The 16,593-nt window shown below is 37.9% G+C and overlaps 1 protein-coding gene across 1 annotated transcript; it reads right to left on the reverse strand.

Moving 5' to 3' along the window:
- Positions 1 to 13,988: 13,988 nt before the first annotated feature.
- On the reverse strand, positions 13,989 to 15,148 carry RHO25_012172 (uncharacterized protein; the record flags this gene model as incomplete). Its single annotated transcript, XM_023603574.2, has 2 exons — positions 13,989 to 14,929; positions 14,986 to 15,148. 2 exons carry the CDS (start codon positions 15,146 to 15,148, stop codon positions 13,989 to 13,991), a joined length of 1,104 nt encoding a protein of 367 aa, XP_023454521.2.
- Between the last annotated feature and the right edge of the window lie 1,445 nt (positions 15,149 to 16,593).

Raw genomic sequence — 16,593 nt, forward strand, 5'->3', positions numbered from 1 at the left:
CTAATATCTCTTCGATATAGCCTAATAGCTATCTATTATTTAGTACGTCGTCGTTATAGTTACTCTACTAGGCGGATATATTTTACGTAAGTATATTAGGCCTTAATAGATTACTACTCTCGATAAAGTAGAAGAATTATAATTATAAGAGTAGAATATAGTAATATATTAAGCGCTCCTAGAATCCTCTTCTAGAGATATTAAGAATAATTCTTACCTTTCGATTATATATATTCTATATACTTTTAACCTACGCTAAGTATAAGTAGTACTAGCTATTATACCTTAACGTCTAATAAACTATACTTCTCGAGCTATATACTTCTAGCTCTTATAGCTCTATAATTATATATATAAAGAGCTTAAGACTACTATTAATAATATTTATACTAAAAATATCTCGAGTAGTATAGCTATATATAATAGTAATATTTGCTCGATATAGAGTAGAAATATAGATACTTTAGAAAGTAATCTCTTTACTCTATATATAACTATAGATCGCCTCTTATCTTAGAAGAATAGCTATACTAATAATACTTTCTATAAATAATCTAATAGATACTATAAGTCTACTCTAACTCTAGGCCTAGAGTATCTACCTATATCTATTCCTAATTTCCTTCGCTATCTAGCCTCTATAAGCTAGATCTTATACTATACTCTCGATATTTCTATATTAGATATCGATATATTTACTTAGAGGCCTTCTAGTAACTTCGACGATATTATTAATAGCTAGGTCGGTCTATCTCTACTATACTTAAAATATAGAAGTATAGTCTATATAATATTAAATCGCTCGCTTATATTTAATACTATTTATCTACTAATAGAGAGTACTATAATAATAGAGAGAATAATAATATACTAGCTATATATAATATAGACCTAATCTCTATTTTAGACCTATTCTATAAGTCTATCGATCGTATTATATAGAGTATTAATAAGTATAATTATAATAGAGCTCTACTTTATATAGAAATAATAGAGAATAGTTTATCTAGTAATAAGTAGTAAAATATTACTAATATTTTTTAGTTACTTCTATAATATATAAAGCTATAGTAGTACTAGAAGCGAAGATTATAACTATATATTCTAGAATCGAAATATTAAGAGGTATACTTAATTAATAATTATAAATAATATTCTACTAGAAAAGGTAATATTTCTTAGAAGAGTAAGCTTTCTTAGAAGAGTATTTTAGAAGAGTAAGCTTAGCTTATCCTAGACTCTATTTCCTAATTAGGTAGTTAGATAAGAGGGTACTATATAAACTACCCTTTTAGGGTATTAGGTTACGATTACGTAACACTACCTAATAGTTACGTAATATTACCTAATAGTTACGTAACCTAACCTAATACCTTCCTAATTCGGAAGGTAACTAGAGGGACCTCTATCTAACTACCCTTTTAGGCTAGAAGGTTCTAGAAACCTCTAGGGCGACTACGTAAGTAGTAGACTAGAAGTTTCTACTAGTATCCTTCTAGAGTAGCTTCTAGAAACCGAGGGAACCTCGTAGAATATCGATTATAAATCGATATTCTATAGTATTCTAAGCTATTCTACGAGGCCCTATTCTTAGTATTACTAGTCCTAGAGTTGCCTAGTACTCGTACGCGATTGCGCGTACGTAGAACCTTCTAGTACGTAGTAATAGAGTATATAAGAAGGCCTATAGCGCGTAGTATAGTCGACTAAGCAAGTAAGGAAAGCTTTCTACTCTTTTACTCTTACTCTCTTACTACTACTCTCTACCTACCTACGACGTCTATACTTCCTCTAGCACTTCCGCTATACTTAGATTACGATTCTGCTAATCTAAAAAGCTTAGCTTATCCTAGAGACTCTATTTCCTAATTAGGCAGGTAGATAGAGAGTACTCTATAAACTACTCTTTTAGAGTATTAGGTTACGATTATGTAACTAGTACCTAACACTCTTTAGGGGGTTACGTAACTACTACCTAATACCCCCTAAGTTACGTAACCTAACCTAATACCTTCCTAATATAGAAGGTAACCGGAGATGCCTCTGTCTAACTACTCTTTTCGGCTAGGAGGTTCTAGAAACCTCTAGGGCGACTACGTAAGCAGTAGACTAGAAGTTTCTATTAATATCCTTCTAGACTAGCTTCTAGAAGTCTAAGGAACCTCGTAGAATATCGATTTCTAATCGATGTTCTATAGTATTCTAAGCTATTCTATAAGGTCCTATCTTTAGTATTACTAGTCCTAGAGTTGCCTAGTGCTAGTACGCGATTACGCGTACGTAGAACCTTCTAGTACGCGGTAATAGAGTATATAAGAAGGCCTATAGCGCGTAGTATAGTCGACTAAGCAAGTAAGGAAAGCTTTCTACTCTTTACTCTTACTACTCTACTCTCTGCCTACCTACGACCGTCTGTGCTTCCTCTAGCACTATACTCCCGCTATTCTACGATTCTGCTAATCTAAAAGGTTATAAGCCCGGCCTGCTTATAGCCTAGAAGACGCACGGACCGACTCTAGAAAAAGCACGAGCACTTTTTCTAGAAAACGAGATACCTCGATTTCGAACGACTACATCTCGCTTGTTTCTTAACAGATTTCTACGATTTTGACGCCTACGGAAAGCCCTTTACCTCCTCGACGATTCTACCGAACGAGAATACCCGTACCTACTAGTACTGGAGAGCACGTGGCCCGCAAAGTCCCTGCTGCCTCTTGCCTAAGAAACTAGGATAAACAAGAGTACTAGGAGTTAGAAAAACCGTTATACTAGCCGGACCTCCTAGCAAGCGGTATACTAAAGGGTATAGACGGCGAAGGCTGAACTTAAGGGGTAACTAAGAAAGTAAGCTGCTAGCCGTACTATTCTCTCTAGAGAAAACAACGAATTTTGGCCGAAAAACAAAATGTCTCTAAGCGATAAATCCTTTACGTTTGCGCGCCTAAAGGGTTTTAGATTAGCAGAATCGTAATCTGAGTATAGCGGAAGTGCTAGAGGAAGCACAGACGTCGTAGGTAGGTAGAGAGTAGTAGTAAGAGAGTAAGAGTAAAAGAGTAGAAAGCTTTTTTTGCTTGCTTAGTCGACTATACTACGCGCTATAGGCCTTCTTATATACTCTATTACCGCGTACTAGAAGGTTCTACGTACGCGCAATCGCGTACGAGCACTAGGCAACTCTAGGACTAGTAATACTAAGAATAGGGCCTCGTAGAATAGCTTAGAATACTATAGAATATCGATTTATAATTAATATTCTACGAGGTTCTCTCGGTTTCTAGAAGCTACTCTAGAAGGATACCGGTAGAAACTTCTAGTCTACTACTTATATAGTCGCCCTAGAGGTTTCTAGAACCTTCTAGCCTAAAAGGGTAGTTAGACAGAGGTCCCCCTAGTTACTTTCCGAATTAGGAAGGTATTAGGTTAGGTCACGTAACTGTTAGGTAATATTACGTAACTGTTAGGTAGTGTCACGTGATCGTAACCTAATACCCCAAAAGGGTAGTTTGTATAGTACCCCCTTGTCCGCCTACCTAATTAGGAAATAGAGTCTAGGATAAGCTAAGCTTACCCTTCTAAGACGCCCTCCTAAGATTAGCTTATCTAGAATCTTATAGTCTTATAATCTTAGTCCTTACGGCGTAATAGCTCCTATTAATGCCTATTATTATCCGCGGCCGCGTATAGTCTTCTTAGACTATATATTAAGGCTATAGGAGTCGCTTTAGAAAAAGTCCGAGCTTCCTCTAAAGCTTGCTCTAGAGTCTATAGATACTTAATGTCCTATTCTTACTTATTCTAATACGAATATAGGCGTCCCTATAACGCTAGAATAGCTATAGGCGATAAGCTTATAGACTAGGATAATTCATACGTACTATACCGCTATTATCCTTAATATTAAAGCCGTATCTAGTACTAAAAGTACTAAAATCTCGAATCTAACCTCTTAACCTAGTAATCGCGAATAGAGCTTCTTTCTTAAGTATTCTTAGGCTATAATAAGCCTTCTAATCGCCCCTAAGCTAATATATCGCCCGATTAATGCACCTTATAATAGGTCCTCTCTTAATCGTAAAAATAAGGGACCTTCTAGAGCTTTAGTAAGGATATCTGCTACTTGCTCTTTAGTAGAGATCCAAACTAGCTTAATAAGCCCGTTCTCGTTAGAATCGCGTATAAAGTGATATTATATATCTATATGCTTTGATTTTGCGTGGTGCTCGGGGTTATTAGCTAATTCTATAGCCGAATTACTATCGGTATAGACCGTAATCGCCCTATCTTCTAGCCCGAGTTCCTTAAGTAAATCTTTAAGGAATATAGCCTCTTTAGTAGCCTCTTTTAGAGCTATATATTTGGATTCGTAGCTAGAGAGGGCTACGGATTTTTGAAGAATAGAACGCTAACTAATAGGTGCTCTATTAGCTAGTAGAAATATATACCCTGTCGTAGATTTACGCGTAGTATAATCGCCCCCCTAATCTGCGTCGCTATATCCTCTAGGAAGAGGCGGAGATTATGCCTTAAATACTAGCGTTTTATCTAGACTATTAGGGTCGTTTAAATACTTCCAGATCCTATTTATCGCTTTAAAATGCGTAGAATCCGGATTTGACATAAATTTAGCAACTTGGCCGATAGCGTAGCTTATATCTGGCCGTGTTTTAGTTGCTAGGTATATTAGAGACCCTACTTAGCTTTGAAATTCCTTAATTTCGCCTATAGAAGCTTAGGTCCGAGCTTTCTCTAGGCGTACGCCCTGTTCTGTAGGCGTAGAGATAGGCCTTAGCTCTTTCTTATTATATTTCTCTAAGATCTTAAGTAAATAACCCTTTTGACTTAGAGTTATTACTTTATTAGGCCTATCTCTAGACACTTCTATGCCTAGATAGTGTTTTATAGGGCCTAAATCGCTAATCTCTAGATGCTTAGAGATATTAGTCTTAAACTCTTTAGCTAGACTAATAGTAGAGCTAAATATAAGTATATCGTCTACGTAGCACGTAATATAAACGCCTGTCTCTTTATTAAGGAAGGCCGCGCTATCTATAAGTAAAGGATAGAAGCTATACTTTGCTAGTATAGATTTTAAGTGCAAGTACTACTGCCTACTAGCTTGTTTTAAGCCGTATAAGGCAGAATTTAGGCGACAGACTTTATGCTCTTGTCCCTTAACTATAAAACCAGTAGGCTGCTCGATATATAGTTCCTTATCTATAGGACTATTCGGAAACGCGAGTTTTACGTCTATTTGCTCGATTTCCCAATCGTTATACGCTGCTAAATAGAATAGAGCACGCCAGGTTTCGGGACGGCACGTATTACTAAAAGTATCGTCGTAGTCTAGGCCTAGTACCTGCTTAAAACCCTTAGCAACCTACCTACTTTTAAACTTAATAAGCTTGCCGTACGGGTCGCGTTTTGTCTTATAAACCCACCTGCCTTTTACGGCAGTACGGCCCTTAGGTAGCTCGACTAGATCCTAGGTTTTAAGCTTATTTAAGTCGTTAATTTCCGAGGACATAGACGCTAACTAGTCGTCTTTATTAGGGCTATTAATCGCCTCGGTATAACTCGTAGGGTCGTCGCTATTATTACTAGCTATAAGGGTATAGAGGCTTAATTCGTCGTCTAAGCCGTCGTCTTCTAAAGTTCTAGTAGGACGAGAACTCGTAATATCCCCTAAAGTAGTTTTAGGCGTCTTAGAAACTATCTCTAAATCGTCTACTAGCTCGTCGCCCTCTAGAGTATTACTAGAAATGCTAGTAGATCTAGAATCGTCGTTTCTAGAACTAGAGTCTAGTAGATTATTAGACGTATCTAGAGAGATTTGATTTTTAGTACTAGAGGAAGCTTAGACCGGGTCCGAGCTTACTCTAGAATTTCTAAGCGAGACAGTCGATTCTAGAGGCGTTTCTTCTCTATTCTTAGAAGGTTTATAGTATTGCCCTTCTAATATAGTAACGTCTCGCGCCTAAACTACCCTCCTAGACTCTAAATCGTATAGCTTATAGATATTTGAGTCGCTATACCCTATAAGAATCGCTTTCTTAGCTCGAGTGTCTAGTTTCTTAGCTTTTACTCGAGTATAGTAAGATATAGAACCGAAGATTCTTATATTATCTAGATTAGGAGGTTTATTATATCTTAATTCGTAAGGGGATTTAAAGCCTAACGACGAGTACGGTGTTCTATTATATAGGAATATAGCCGCTTCTAAAGCCTCGCTCTAAAACGTCTTAGGAAGCTCCGATTCTAGTAATAAGGCGCGTACTTTGCCTAAAAGTATCCTATTAGGTCGTTCTATAAGCCCGTTTTGTTCGGGGTTATAAGGGCTACTAAGCTCGTGTTTTACGCTACTATTCTAAAGTAGAGTTTCTACTTTAGAACTAACGAGCTCTTTCGCGTTATCGCTTTTTAAGACCTTTAGTCTAGGACGTTTATTACTAGAATTCGAGTCGGAATTCTCGGCACGTAGTTTAAAGTCTTTAAAACACAAGAAAGCTTCGGATTTTCTAGAAATTAGATTCGCCTCTATATACCTAGTATAATTATCGATAAAACTAATAAAGTAACGATACCCTTTATTAGTAGGAGGCTCTATAGGGCCGCAAATATCGCAGCTTACTTTATCTAGATAACTCTTAGCTTTCTCGGTTATAGCGCGACTTATTTTACGAGTATGTTTACTAGAAATATATACCTCGCACGTAGGGCTTATATTCTCGGTAGATACCCCTAATCTTTTAAGGGTATTATCGCCTATATGCCCTAATCGTTTATACTAAATATCGGCGTCGCTTTTAGACTCTAAATAGAGTGCCTCTTCCTTTACTTCCTTAGAGTAAGAAGTAGGAATAGAGATATTTAACTTATAGAGCGATTTATTAAGGATTGCCTTAGTTAATAAATCGTTCTGCGAGTTAAATAACTCTATTACGCCGTTCTTAAGTCGGGTATAAACATTACGGGTATCTAGCTGCGAAAGCGAGACTAGATTAAGCCGGAATTCCGGTGTATATAGGCAGTTAGTTAGAATAGCGACTTTATTAGTATCTTTAAATCGTATTCTAACGTTGCCTACTCCGTAGGAGGTTATAGTACCCGAGTTCCCCCACCTTATAGTAGTAGTCTTATTAGTAAAAGTCGTAAAATACGATCTATTACTAATAATATATCGGCTAGCACCCGAATCCAGGACCTAATCCTGATTTTCTATAGAGGTAGTCCGAGCTCCCTCTAGAGGTATCCGAGCTTCCTCTAGAGTCGGATTACTAGAATTCGAGTTTCTAGAGTAAAGAGAGATTGCTTCTTCTTCTAGAGTCTCGATTCTAGACGCCCGAGCTTCCTCTAATAGGGAATCGATTATATAGCGCTCTTAAATAGAGAAATAGCGAGTAGGGTCCTCTACTAAAGTATATAATAAATCGACTTCCTCCCCTTCTTCGTTAGTTATAAGGATAGGTTCCTTATAACTAGTAGAGGGCTTAGAGGCGCTATTAGATTCGCGTTTACGCTACTAAGGCGGGCGTTTATTCGGGTGTTTACTATAGCAGTCGTCTTCTAAATGCCCCTCTTTCTTATAGTACGAGCAGTACTTAGAGGCATCTTTAGGGCCCTTTTTATTAAGGCGTTTAGGGCTCTTAGTCTTCTGCTTAGTAGCTTTACTACTACTGCCGAATTTACGCGACGAGCTAGAGTATAATATAGTCTCTTTAGTATTATACCTTCTAGATTCGTCGAGTATATTCGCGAATAGAGTCTCTAGAGTAAAGGCATCCTCGTTACTTCTAAGACTTTAACTTATAGAAGTAATAAACGAGTCGTAATCGTCGTTTAGGTTATTTAGAGTCTAAGCAATAATTACTTGCTTAGGTAGTTCTATACTCTTCGCCTTAAGTTAATCGTATAGGCGCCGTATAGAGTTAATATAAGACTCTATAGAACCCGAGGATTCTAAAGTCGTTTAAAATAGCTCTTTACAAAGTAAGAACTTAGAATTAAATCCTTTAGGGGAGTATAATTCTTCGAGTATATTCTAAGCGTCCTTAGCCGTTGCTTTATTAGAGATTTAAAGCAACGGGCCGTCCTCTACGCCTAGCCGAATAGCTACGAGAGCCTTAGCTATAATAGAAGGCTCTAGGTTTTCTTGTTCTAGAGCTTCTAGATAGCTCTTTTCGGTTAGGTAAGAGCGCATTCTAAGGGCCTAAATCTCGTAGTTTTCTTAGCCCTTTAGGCGCGCAAACGTAAAGGATTTATCGCTTAGAGACATCTTGTTTTCCGGCCGAAATTCGTTGTTTTCTCTAGAGAGAATAGCACGGCTAGCAGCTTACTTTCTTAGTTACTCCTTAAGTTTAGCCTTCGCCGTCTATACCCTTTAGTATACCGCTTGCTAGGAGGTCCGGCTAGTATAACGGTTTTTCTAACTCCTAGTACTCTTATTTATCCTAGTTTCCTAGGCAAGAGGCAGTAGGGACTATACGGGCTACAGGCTCTCTAGTATTAGTCGGTACGGGTGTTCTCGCTCGCTAGGATCGTAGGAGAGGTAAAGGGCGTTCCGTAGGCGTCGAAATCGTAGAAATCCGTCGAGAAACAAGCGAGATATAGTCGTTCGAAATCGAGGTATCTTGTTTTCTAGAGAAAGTGCTCGAGCTTTCTCTTAGAGTCGTCCGTACGTCTTCTAGGCTATAAGCAGGCCGGGCTTATAACCTTTTAGATTAGTAGAATCGTAATCTAAGTATAGCGGAAGTGCTAGAGGAAGCATAGACGTCGTAGGTAGGTAGAGAGTAGTAGTAAGAGAGTAAGAGTAAAAGAGTAGAAAGCTTTCCTTGCTTACTTAGTCGACTATACTACGCGCTATAGGCCTTCTTATATACTCTATTACCGCGTACTAGAAGGTTCTACGTACGCGCAATCGCGTACGAGCACTAGGCAACTCTAGGACTAGTAATACTAAGAATAGGGCCTCGTAGAATAGCTTAGAATACTATAGAATATCGATTTATAATCGATATTCTACGAGGTTCCTTCGGTTTCTAGAAGCTACTCTAGAAGGATACTAGTAGAAACTTCTAGTCTACTACTTACGTAGTCGCCCTAGAGGTTTCTAGAACTTTCTAGCCGAAAAGAGTAGTTAGATAGGAGCCTTTCTAGTTACCTTCCTAATCGGGAAGGTATTAGATTAGGTTACGTAACTATTAGGTAGTATTACGTAACTACTTTAGAGGTATTAGGTAGTAGTTATATAATCGTAATCTAATACTCTAAAAAAGTAGTTAGTAGGGTACCCCCCTATCCGCCTACCTAATTAGGAAATAGAGTCTAGGATAAGCTAAGCTTACTCTTCTAAGATAGTATTACTATTATATATTAATATTATAAAGTAGTTAATAAAGAGTTTTTTAGGTAACTTAAGTTTTCTCTACTTTAGTATTATTACTTTTACGATTATATATAGAAAGAGTCCGAGGCTACTATCGATAATTCTACTATATATAATAATATACTACGCTCGATTTAGAGCAAAAAAAGCTATACGAAGAGTCGTACCTAATAATAGGATATATTAGTAGTTACTTATACTAACTAATTTAACTTTATAGGTCGATATCTTAAATAGAACTACTATAATAGCTAATTACTTGCTATAATATTCTTAGTTACGAGATAATTAGGATCTAGATCGCGAGATTAGCTATATAGCGAATCTTATAGAATAAAAGCTATAACGAGCCTACTAAGTATAATATAGATATATTCCTAATTACTAGTAAGTCTAGAGTAATTTTATAGAATAGAATAAAATAGAGTACTCTTAAACTATACGCTCTCTACGTCTATATATAGATCTCTATCTCTACGCTATATATATAGTTTCCTTATATCTTTATAGAATTATAATACTCTAATAATATAGATAAAATCTCTTAATCTAGAAGCTCTCTATATACGAGTTAGTAATAGTTTTTATAAGTCGGATAATAACTACGCTTATCTTAATCCTTCTTATACTTAGGACTATAATCTTAAAAGTAGTTAGTTAGTTAATAGTTTAAGCTCTAGCTAGAGTAAAGAGTTTAATAAAATATTATTAAATAGAGGTCTCTCTAATATATCTTTTTATTAGCGCTATATCCTATAGTACTAAAAGATTTAGAAGGCTAAAACTAACCTATATATAGACGAGATATTAGCCGAAATATCGTAGAGAGAGTCTTAACTTAAGTATATATTAGTAGAGAGTATTAATCTCTACTACTATATCTCTAGAGTAATACTAGTATACGTAAGCTATCTAAGATATCTAAATAAGTCTTTCTATAAATACTATCCGATTAAGACCTACTAGATAATATCCTGTCTAATATAACTCTTAAAAGGCGCTATTCTACCTATAACTAGCCTACTAATAATAGCTAGTAAAAGATATCGAAGACGAGTAGAGCCTCTTTAATAGATACTAAAACTATTATACCTCGTATAAGAGAGAGTATATATTAACTATAGGCCTAACTAAGACTACTCCTTAAGATAATATTAGAGATAGTAATAATTAGCTCGAGGTAGCGCGCTTCTTAGAAGGCAACTCGCGCGAGGTAGAGCTATAATATATTATTAATAGGTACTAGAAAGACGCTCTAAGATAACGTTAAGAATAGTAAAGAATATATTAATATAGTACGTCCCTTAAAAGATATAACCTCTATTAAGGCACTCTATATATATAAGAGAGCTACTTAACTATAGCCGGCTAATAGAGATACGTATTAAATTTAAGAGTCTAACCGGTCTAGATATAGCGGAATAAGGCAAAGTAAAACCTTCTATAATAATTAGTTAGAGAGGCTTAGGTTTCTATCTACTATAAGCCTATAAAGAAATACTCTCTACTAAGAATTCCTAAAGCCTAAAGTACTACTTACCTAAGGCCTAACTATTAGATAGAGAGATATAGTATCTTTAGAATCTTATATCGTAATACTCTCTCTAATAACTTATCTCTTAATAGCTAGTTACCTTCCTTAGTCTTATTCTCTATTATAGTAAAAGCTCTTACTTTACTTATATCTCTAAAAGCTAAGACTATACTTCTTATAGGTTCTAGATACTAATAGCTTAATAGTAAGTATCCCTTCTCTTAATATAGAGTATACTACCTAGCTTTAAATAACTCTAAGTTATCTATCCTCTTTCTTTCTTATTATTATCTCTATATAGCTCTTATAGTATAAGCTAAATACTCTAATCCTCTCTCTAGTTTAAGTTACCTAGGTATCTCTACTTCTTTCTCTTCTAGAATAGAAAGGATATTATTAGGTAATAAGTATAGTTAGATATCTATAGTATCTCTAATAGATAACTAAGATTTAGGTAGGCTACTAAGTAGAACTTAGATTCTATTCTTAGGTTTAACTACCTCTACTATTACTAGCTAGGCCTCCCTTATCTTCTTTCTAAGTAATAGTAAGCTAGACTATACTTATAATATACTCTATAAACTTATTATTTAAAAGGTAAAGTACTACTATACTAGTTTCCTTCCTAATACTTTATTATCCTTATACTTCTTCTTTAGCTCTTACTAGATAGCTTTTACTATCTTTTTCTCTAATACTACCTTTTTATCCTCTTTACTAATATAAAGCTAAATCTAGTAGATTGCTTTATAGTTTGCCTTATTAGTTATTAGAGCAGATATTAAGGTCTTAATAGTTAAATATAGTTCTTCTTTTTTAAGGAATATAGCTATCTTTCTAAACTATTATTCTAAGTTCTCTTTAGAGAGTACTAGATATAGTCTCTTTACTAAAGTACTATTTATCTTATCTTATTCCTATCTTATCTTCTAAAGAGTTAACTTTAGGTATATATATTACTAAGTTCTTCTAACTATAGCTAAGAAATAAATTTGTTTTATATAGTAAACTAGGACCTATATATCTTAGTATTTAGTTCTTAGTATATATATAGGTAGAAATTCTCTTATACTAGACTATCTAGTAGAGGATTAACTATACTAAGACTCCTCTCTCTTAGCTAGAGCTTCTAGAACTCTATCTTCTAGGTAGCTCTAGAGTAGATATTATACTCTAGGCCTTATATATAGTATATATATTAATAGCTAAAGGAGTATACCTCTCTAGTACTCTCTAGTATAGGAACCTCCTAGTACTACTATATTTATAATAAAAGTAGGTTTATAACTCCTTTTAATCTTAGGTATATTAGTTTATCTAACTAGGCCTCTAGAGCCTAATTATCTAATTCTTCTTTAGATTCTAGAGATAGTAAGAGGTTTAGTTAGTCTCTAAAGTATTATTAGCTAATAGTAGGTCTCTCTAGAACCTACCTTATAACTATCCTTTCTAAATATAACCTACCTAGTATAAACTAATCCTCTAGCCTTATAAGATCTTCCTTTAAATAGATAGTAAGTTCTATCTATATAGCTATCTTTAGGAGACTCCCTCTAATAGCCTAACTACTCTTCTAACTTTATCCTCTTCTGCTTTCTAGTAGTAGGGAAATACTAGACTAACTCCTAGTATTATTAGACTATAACTTTTATTTACTAAGTACCTAGCCTAGGTACTTTATATAGTTTATTCCCTATTTTTATATAGCTATATAGTATATCCTTCTACTTAGAACTAATATATATTAGATATTCTATCTACCTATATATACTATTCTTTCTACTATCTAGTTTATACTTATAAGACTACTCCTCTTACTTCTAACTTTTTTATAGCTTTAGATCCTACTATTACTTTTAAGTCTCTTACTAGAGTACTTTAACTTCTACCGGAAGTACTTACTATTATATCCTCTAGCTCCTAGCTTTCCGGCTATAATATAAACCCGAGCTTATAACCTATTAAATTTAGAGGTCTAACTAGTCTAGATATAGCGGAATAAAGTAAAGTAAAACTCTTTATAATAATTAGTTAGAAAGGCTTAGGTTTCTATCTACTATAAGCTTATAAAGAAATACTCTCTACTAAGAATTCCTAAAGTCTAAAGCACTACTTACCTAAGGCCTAACTATTAGATAGAGAGATATAGTATCTTTAGAATCTTATATCGTAATATCTACTAAGAATTTCTAAAGCCTAAGGTACTACTTACTTAAAGCCTAACTATTAGATAGAGAGATATAGTATCTTTAGAATCTTATATTATAATAATATATAGTAAGACTAATATTAATAAGGAAGGCGAGCTATCTATAAGAGCGCCTTCTAGCTATCTATTTTGCTCTACTAAGCTATAACTCGTCCTATCTAGCTAGAGATAGAAGTGCTTACTAAGTAGGTCTATTTCCGAATAGCGTCGGTAGAGCTAGAGCTCTTAATAATATTATCCTAGAAATAGTAGCCTACTAGTATTAGCGAAGTATACGTTCGAGCTTATATTATTCTTTTTATAGAATACTATAGAATAAGCCGTCTATTTAAAAGGTATATAAAACTAGTCGTATCTTACTCTCGTACTCTTTAATTCTATCTTTTAGGATACTACTAGTAATTAAGTCGCCTTCTATATAGGTCTCTAATTATATTCTACTAGAACGAGTATAGACCCGAGTCTTTATTAACCTCTCTATAGCGCTTTATTACTTCTTAGCTCGGATCTATAGAGACCGTAGATATTTCTAGATTCGTATACGTATATAAAGTATCTCGGCTATTATCGAGCAATATATAGTTACTAATATAACTCTACCTCTCTATAGCCCTCGCGTAGTCTACTCGTTAGGTAGAGATATCTTTGCTAATCCGAAGTATTCTAGAGCTATAAAAGGGCGTTATTATATACGATTTAAGTCTTTCGACCTTTCGACTACGGACGAGCTCTTACGACTTATATATAAACGCTCTCCGCAATCTATTATTGCTGCAAGTATGCTAGATATAAGATCGCTAACTTCGATATAGTACTTCAAAAGCAACGTTCCCGACACGCATAGCAGAGACAACTTAAGGCCCTCAATACCTACGTATAGTAATCCGACGAGCGAATCGTAGGCGCTTCCTCCGTTTCCCTATAGTGTTGGTCGCGCCAGAAACACTTGACCCCGGTGACGGTGGGCCGGAACTCTTCGGCGATGTAGAAGCATTCGTCAATGGCGGCATCTCGCTCTCCGACAATGCAACATTGGTTATAGCAGTCACTGTCAATGTCGCTTGTGTGATCAGCGAGGCTCGTCTCAACGGGAGGCCTTCTACAGCCAGCGATCGCTCCGCAAGCGCCGCCTTAATGCAAGATCGGTTGAAGAATTGTGACATTTCCCACATGCTATTCCTGTCGGTTGGTAGAGCATGTGTTCCTGCATGTCGAATGACGACTGGGTTTTCGCAGGCAGCAATCATATCGGCGGACATCTGCGCCGATACCATGTGGTCCCAATCGGCAATAACGTGCATTGTAGGAGTGTTGATCTTTGGTGTGAAGAAGCCGTCGTAGAATTGGGGTGCATTCCGGAATCCCGAGCATGCGATCGCGAATTTGAAAGGAGTCTGCGGTGGTGGTATAAGCAGTGGAAGTCCTTGATTCGCCAGCGCCGTCACTCGCTCCGGTCTCACACTGCCTTCGCAGAGTGCGGTGAGCATCATGGCGATGGATGCTCCTTGGCTGAACCCGACGACGCCATCAAATGGCCCATACTCCCGGATATACTTGGTCAAGTAGTCCAGGCTGCTGTACAATTGGTCAAGCCTGATCGTGAAATCTAGCCTGGTCCACCACGCACGCATCTCCAGAATGTCCGACTGTAGCGCCTCCGTTGTGAGCTCAATCGGCCCATCCGGAAACATCCATTCTATACCATCTGCGTAATCACCGTGTAGGTCTGGGTCAAGATTCTGCTCCAGATACTGAGAAATGCGTTTCATCTTCATGCGATAGAAGTCGCCACTTTGTCCGAAGCCTGTGCGAATACACATCAGCAACAAAATTGAAAGATTCATACTTGAAAGGGCATACCATGAAGGCACAGGATTCGCATCTTCTTGTCTAGACGCCATGTGGGCGGCTCCTTTTCGAGATTCACTTCCAGACTTGATTCAAAAGTGTCCGCCCCTGCAATTTGGGCCGCAAGATCAAACGTATCGGCGTCGTGACCGATAGCCTCGTAGTCTGTGAGCATGGCGGCGTAGCGCGATGGCTGTATGTGAGATCCGCAATCGTTTAGCAGCAAGATCGCAGTCTCGCAGAACGCTTATGCACGATCACGCAGCGATGGTCGACTGCAAATATACCCCCGCAGGCCAAGCAAACATCCTTCGTCTTACGCAAGAACAGAGTAATCCAGCCAGTGGGTTAAGGTCTGGACCGCATACTTTGGTGCCTGCGTCGAGGCCAGGGATCTGCCAGGCACATGTCTCACACATGCTCTTCCCTCGCGTGTGCTGGTCAGGAACATACGGCGGATCGAGGCCCGATCAGGTCCGCCAGTCATGACTATTCCAGACTCACACCACGAGATGCGGATCCCAGATGAGACACACCATCCTTCGTCGACCATCGTTTCCTGTTCGGGCAACTTGTGCGGACGTGTTTCTGAAGTCGTAAGCAATGTCTGCGATGGTAAGCGGCTGCTCCTGGATCCTTCCAGATCCTGACTGACACCATTCACCAATCTATACGCAAAATCACATACCAGCAGCATCTACATAGCTCCAAAAGCTGGGCTTCTGCTGGATTAGACGGGCAGTGAGTGATCTAGCAGCCCCATAGAGCAGGCGTTTGGGAAGAAAGCACCTTCGGCTCGCACGCTCGTACAGAGGGCTGGGCCATGTGGAAGTGTTTGAGGTTGACTGTGGTAGAAGTGAGACATTGGCGTCACGATTTTCTGGCAACCGCTTCGAGAACGTCATCCTCTGAATACAATACTCTGCGAATTGTACTGCACCAGCGGTCTGTTGGTCTGATGCGGATCGGACGCCACGAAGCTCGCCTGGTGATGTAGGATCCTTGGACACAGCTATTCTGGAGGCTCAGCCCGAATCGCAACATCGTTGTCCAGAATAGGCTGCAATAGGCGACATAAAGCGATCGCCATGTTCCCATATCGAGTGCGTGGATGGAGGCATAGGCTACCGGTGGGACTTTCGCGGGACTTCATGCTCGAGGTCCAGAGCGGAGCTGCGCTGGAGTCTTGTTCCGTCTCACTTGCCCGATAATGATTCCGTGCGCAACTTGTTGGCAGAGGCACGAGAAGGTACGCCGTGCACCCGTGGTGTGCGAGCCGCTGGTGGAGGCATATGCCCACACGAGCAGTGGAGTGAGATGGAAAGGACTCTGCCATGTCCAGTGGCAGCTGTGATGACGTGATGCACGATTGCACCCTTTCTGATAAGAGACAGACCTCTCCGCCGAGTACAGCAGCACCCGCGAGAAAACACGTCTTTGTCAACAGCCTTGAGCTCCCGAGTGTGATGAAGCGCTTTCCTCATGGCCGGTCTTGCGTATGCAGAATACACCTTCCTACTGCCCTTGGGCAATCTGCACCAGCTACCCCGAGCTGTGCAGCAATCATTCACTGCAACGATATTTCAAGGGCCTGGAAGAGATCTCTATCGACGCCCGCAT

Source organism: Cercospora beticola, chromosome 8, assembly GCF_033473495.1.
Source record: "Cercospora beticola chromosome 8, complete sequence".
In the NCBI taxonomy this organism is placed as follows: Eukaryota; Fungi; Ascomycota; class Dothideomycetes; order Mycosphaerellales; family Mycosphaerellaceae; genus Cercospora; species Cercospora beticola.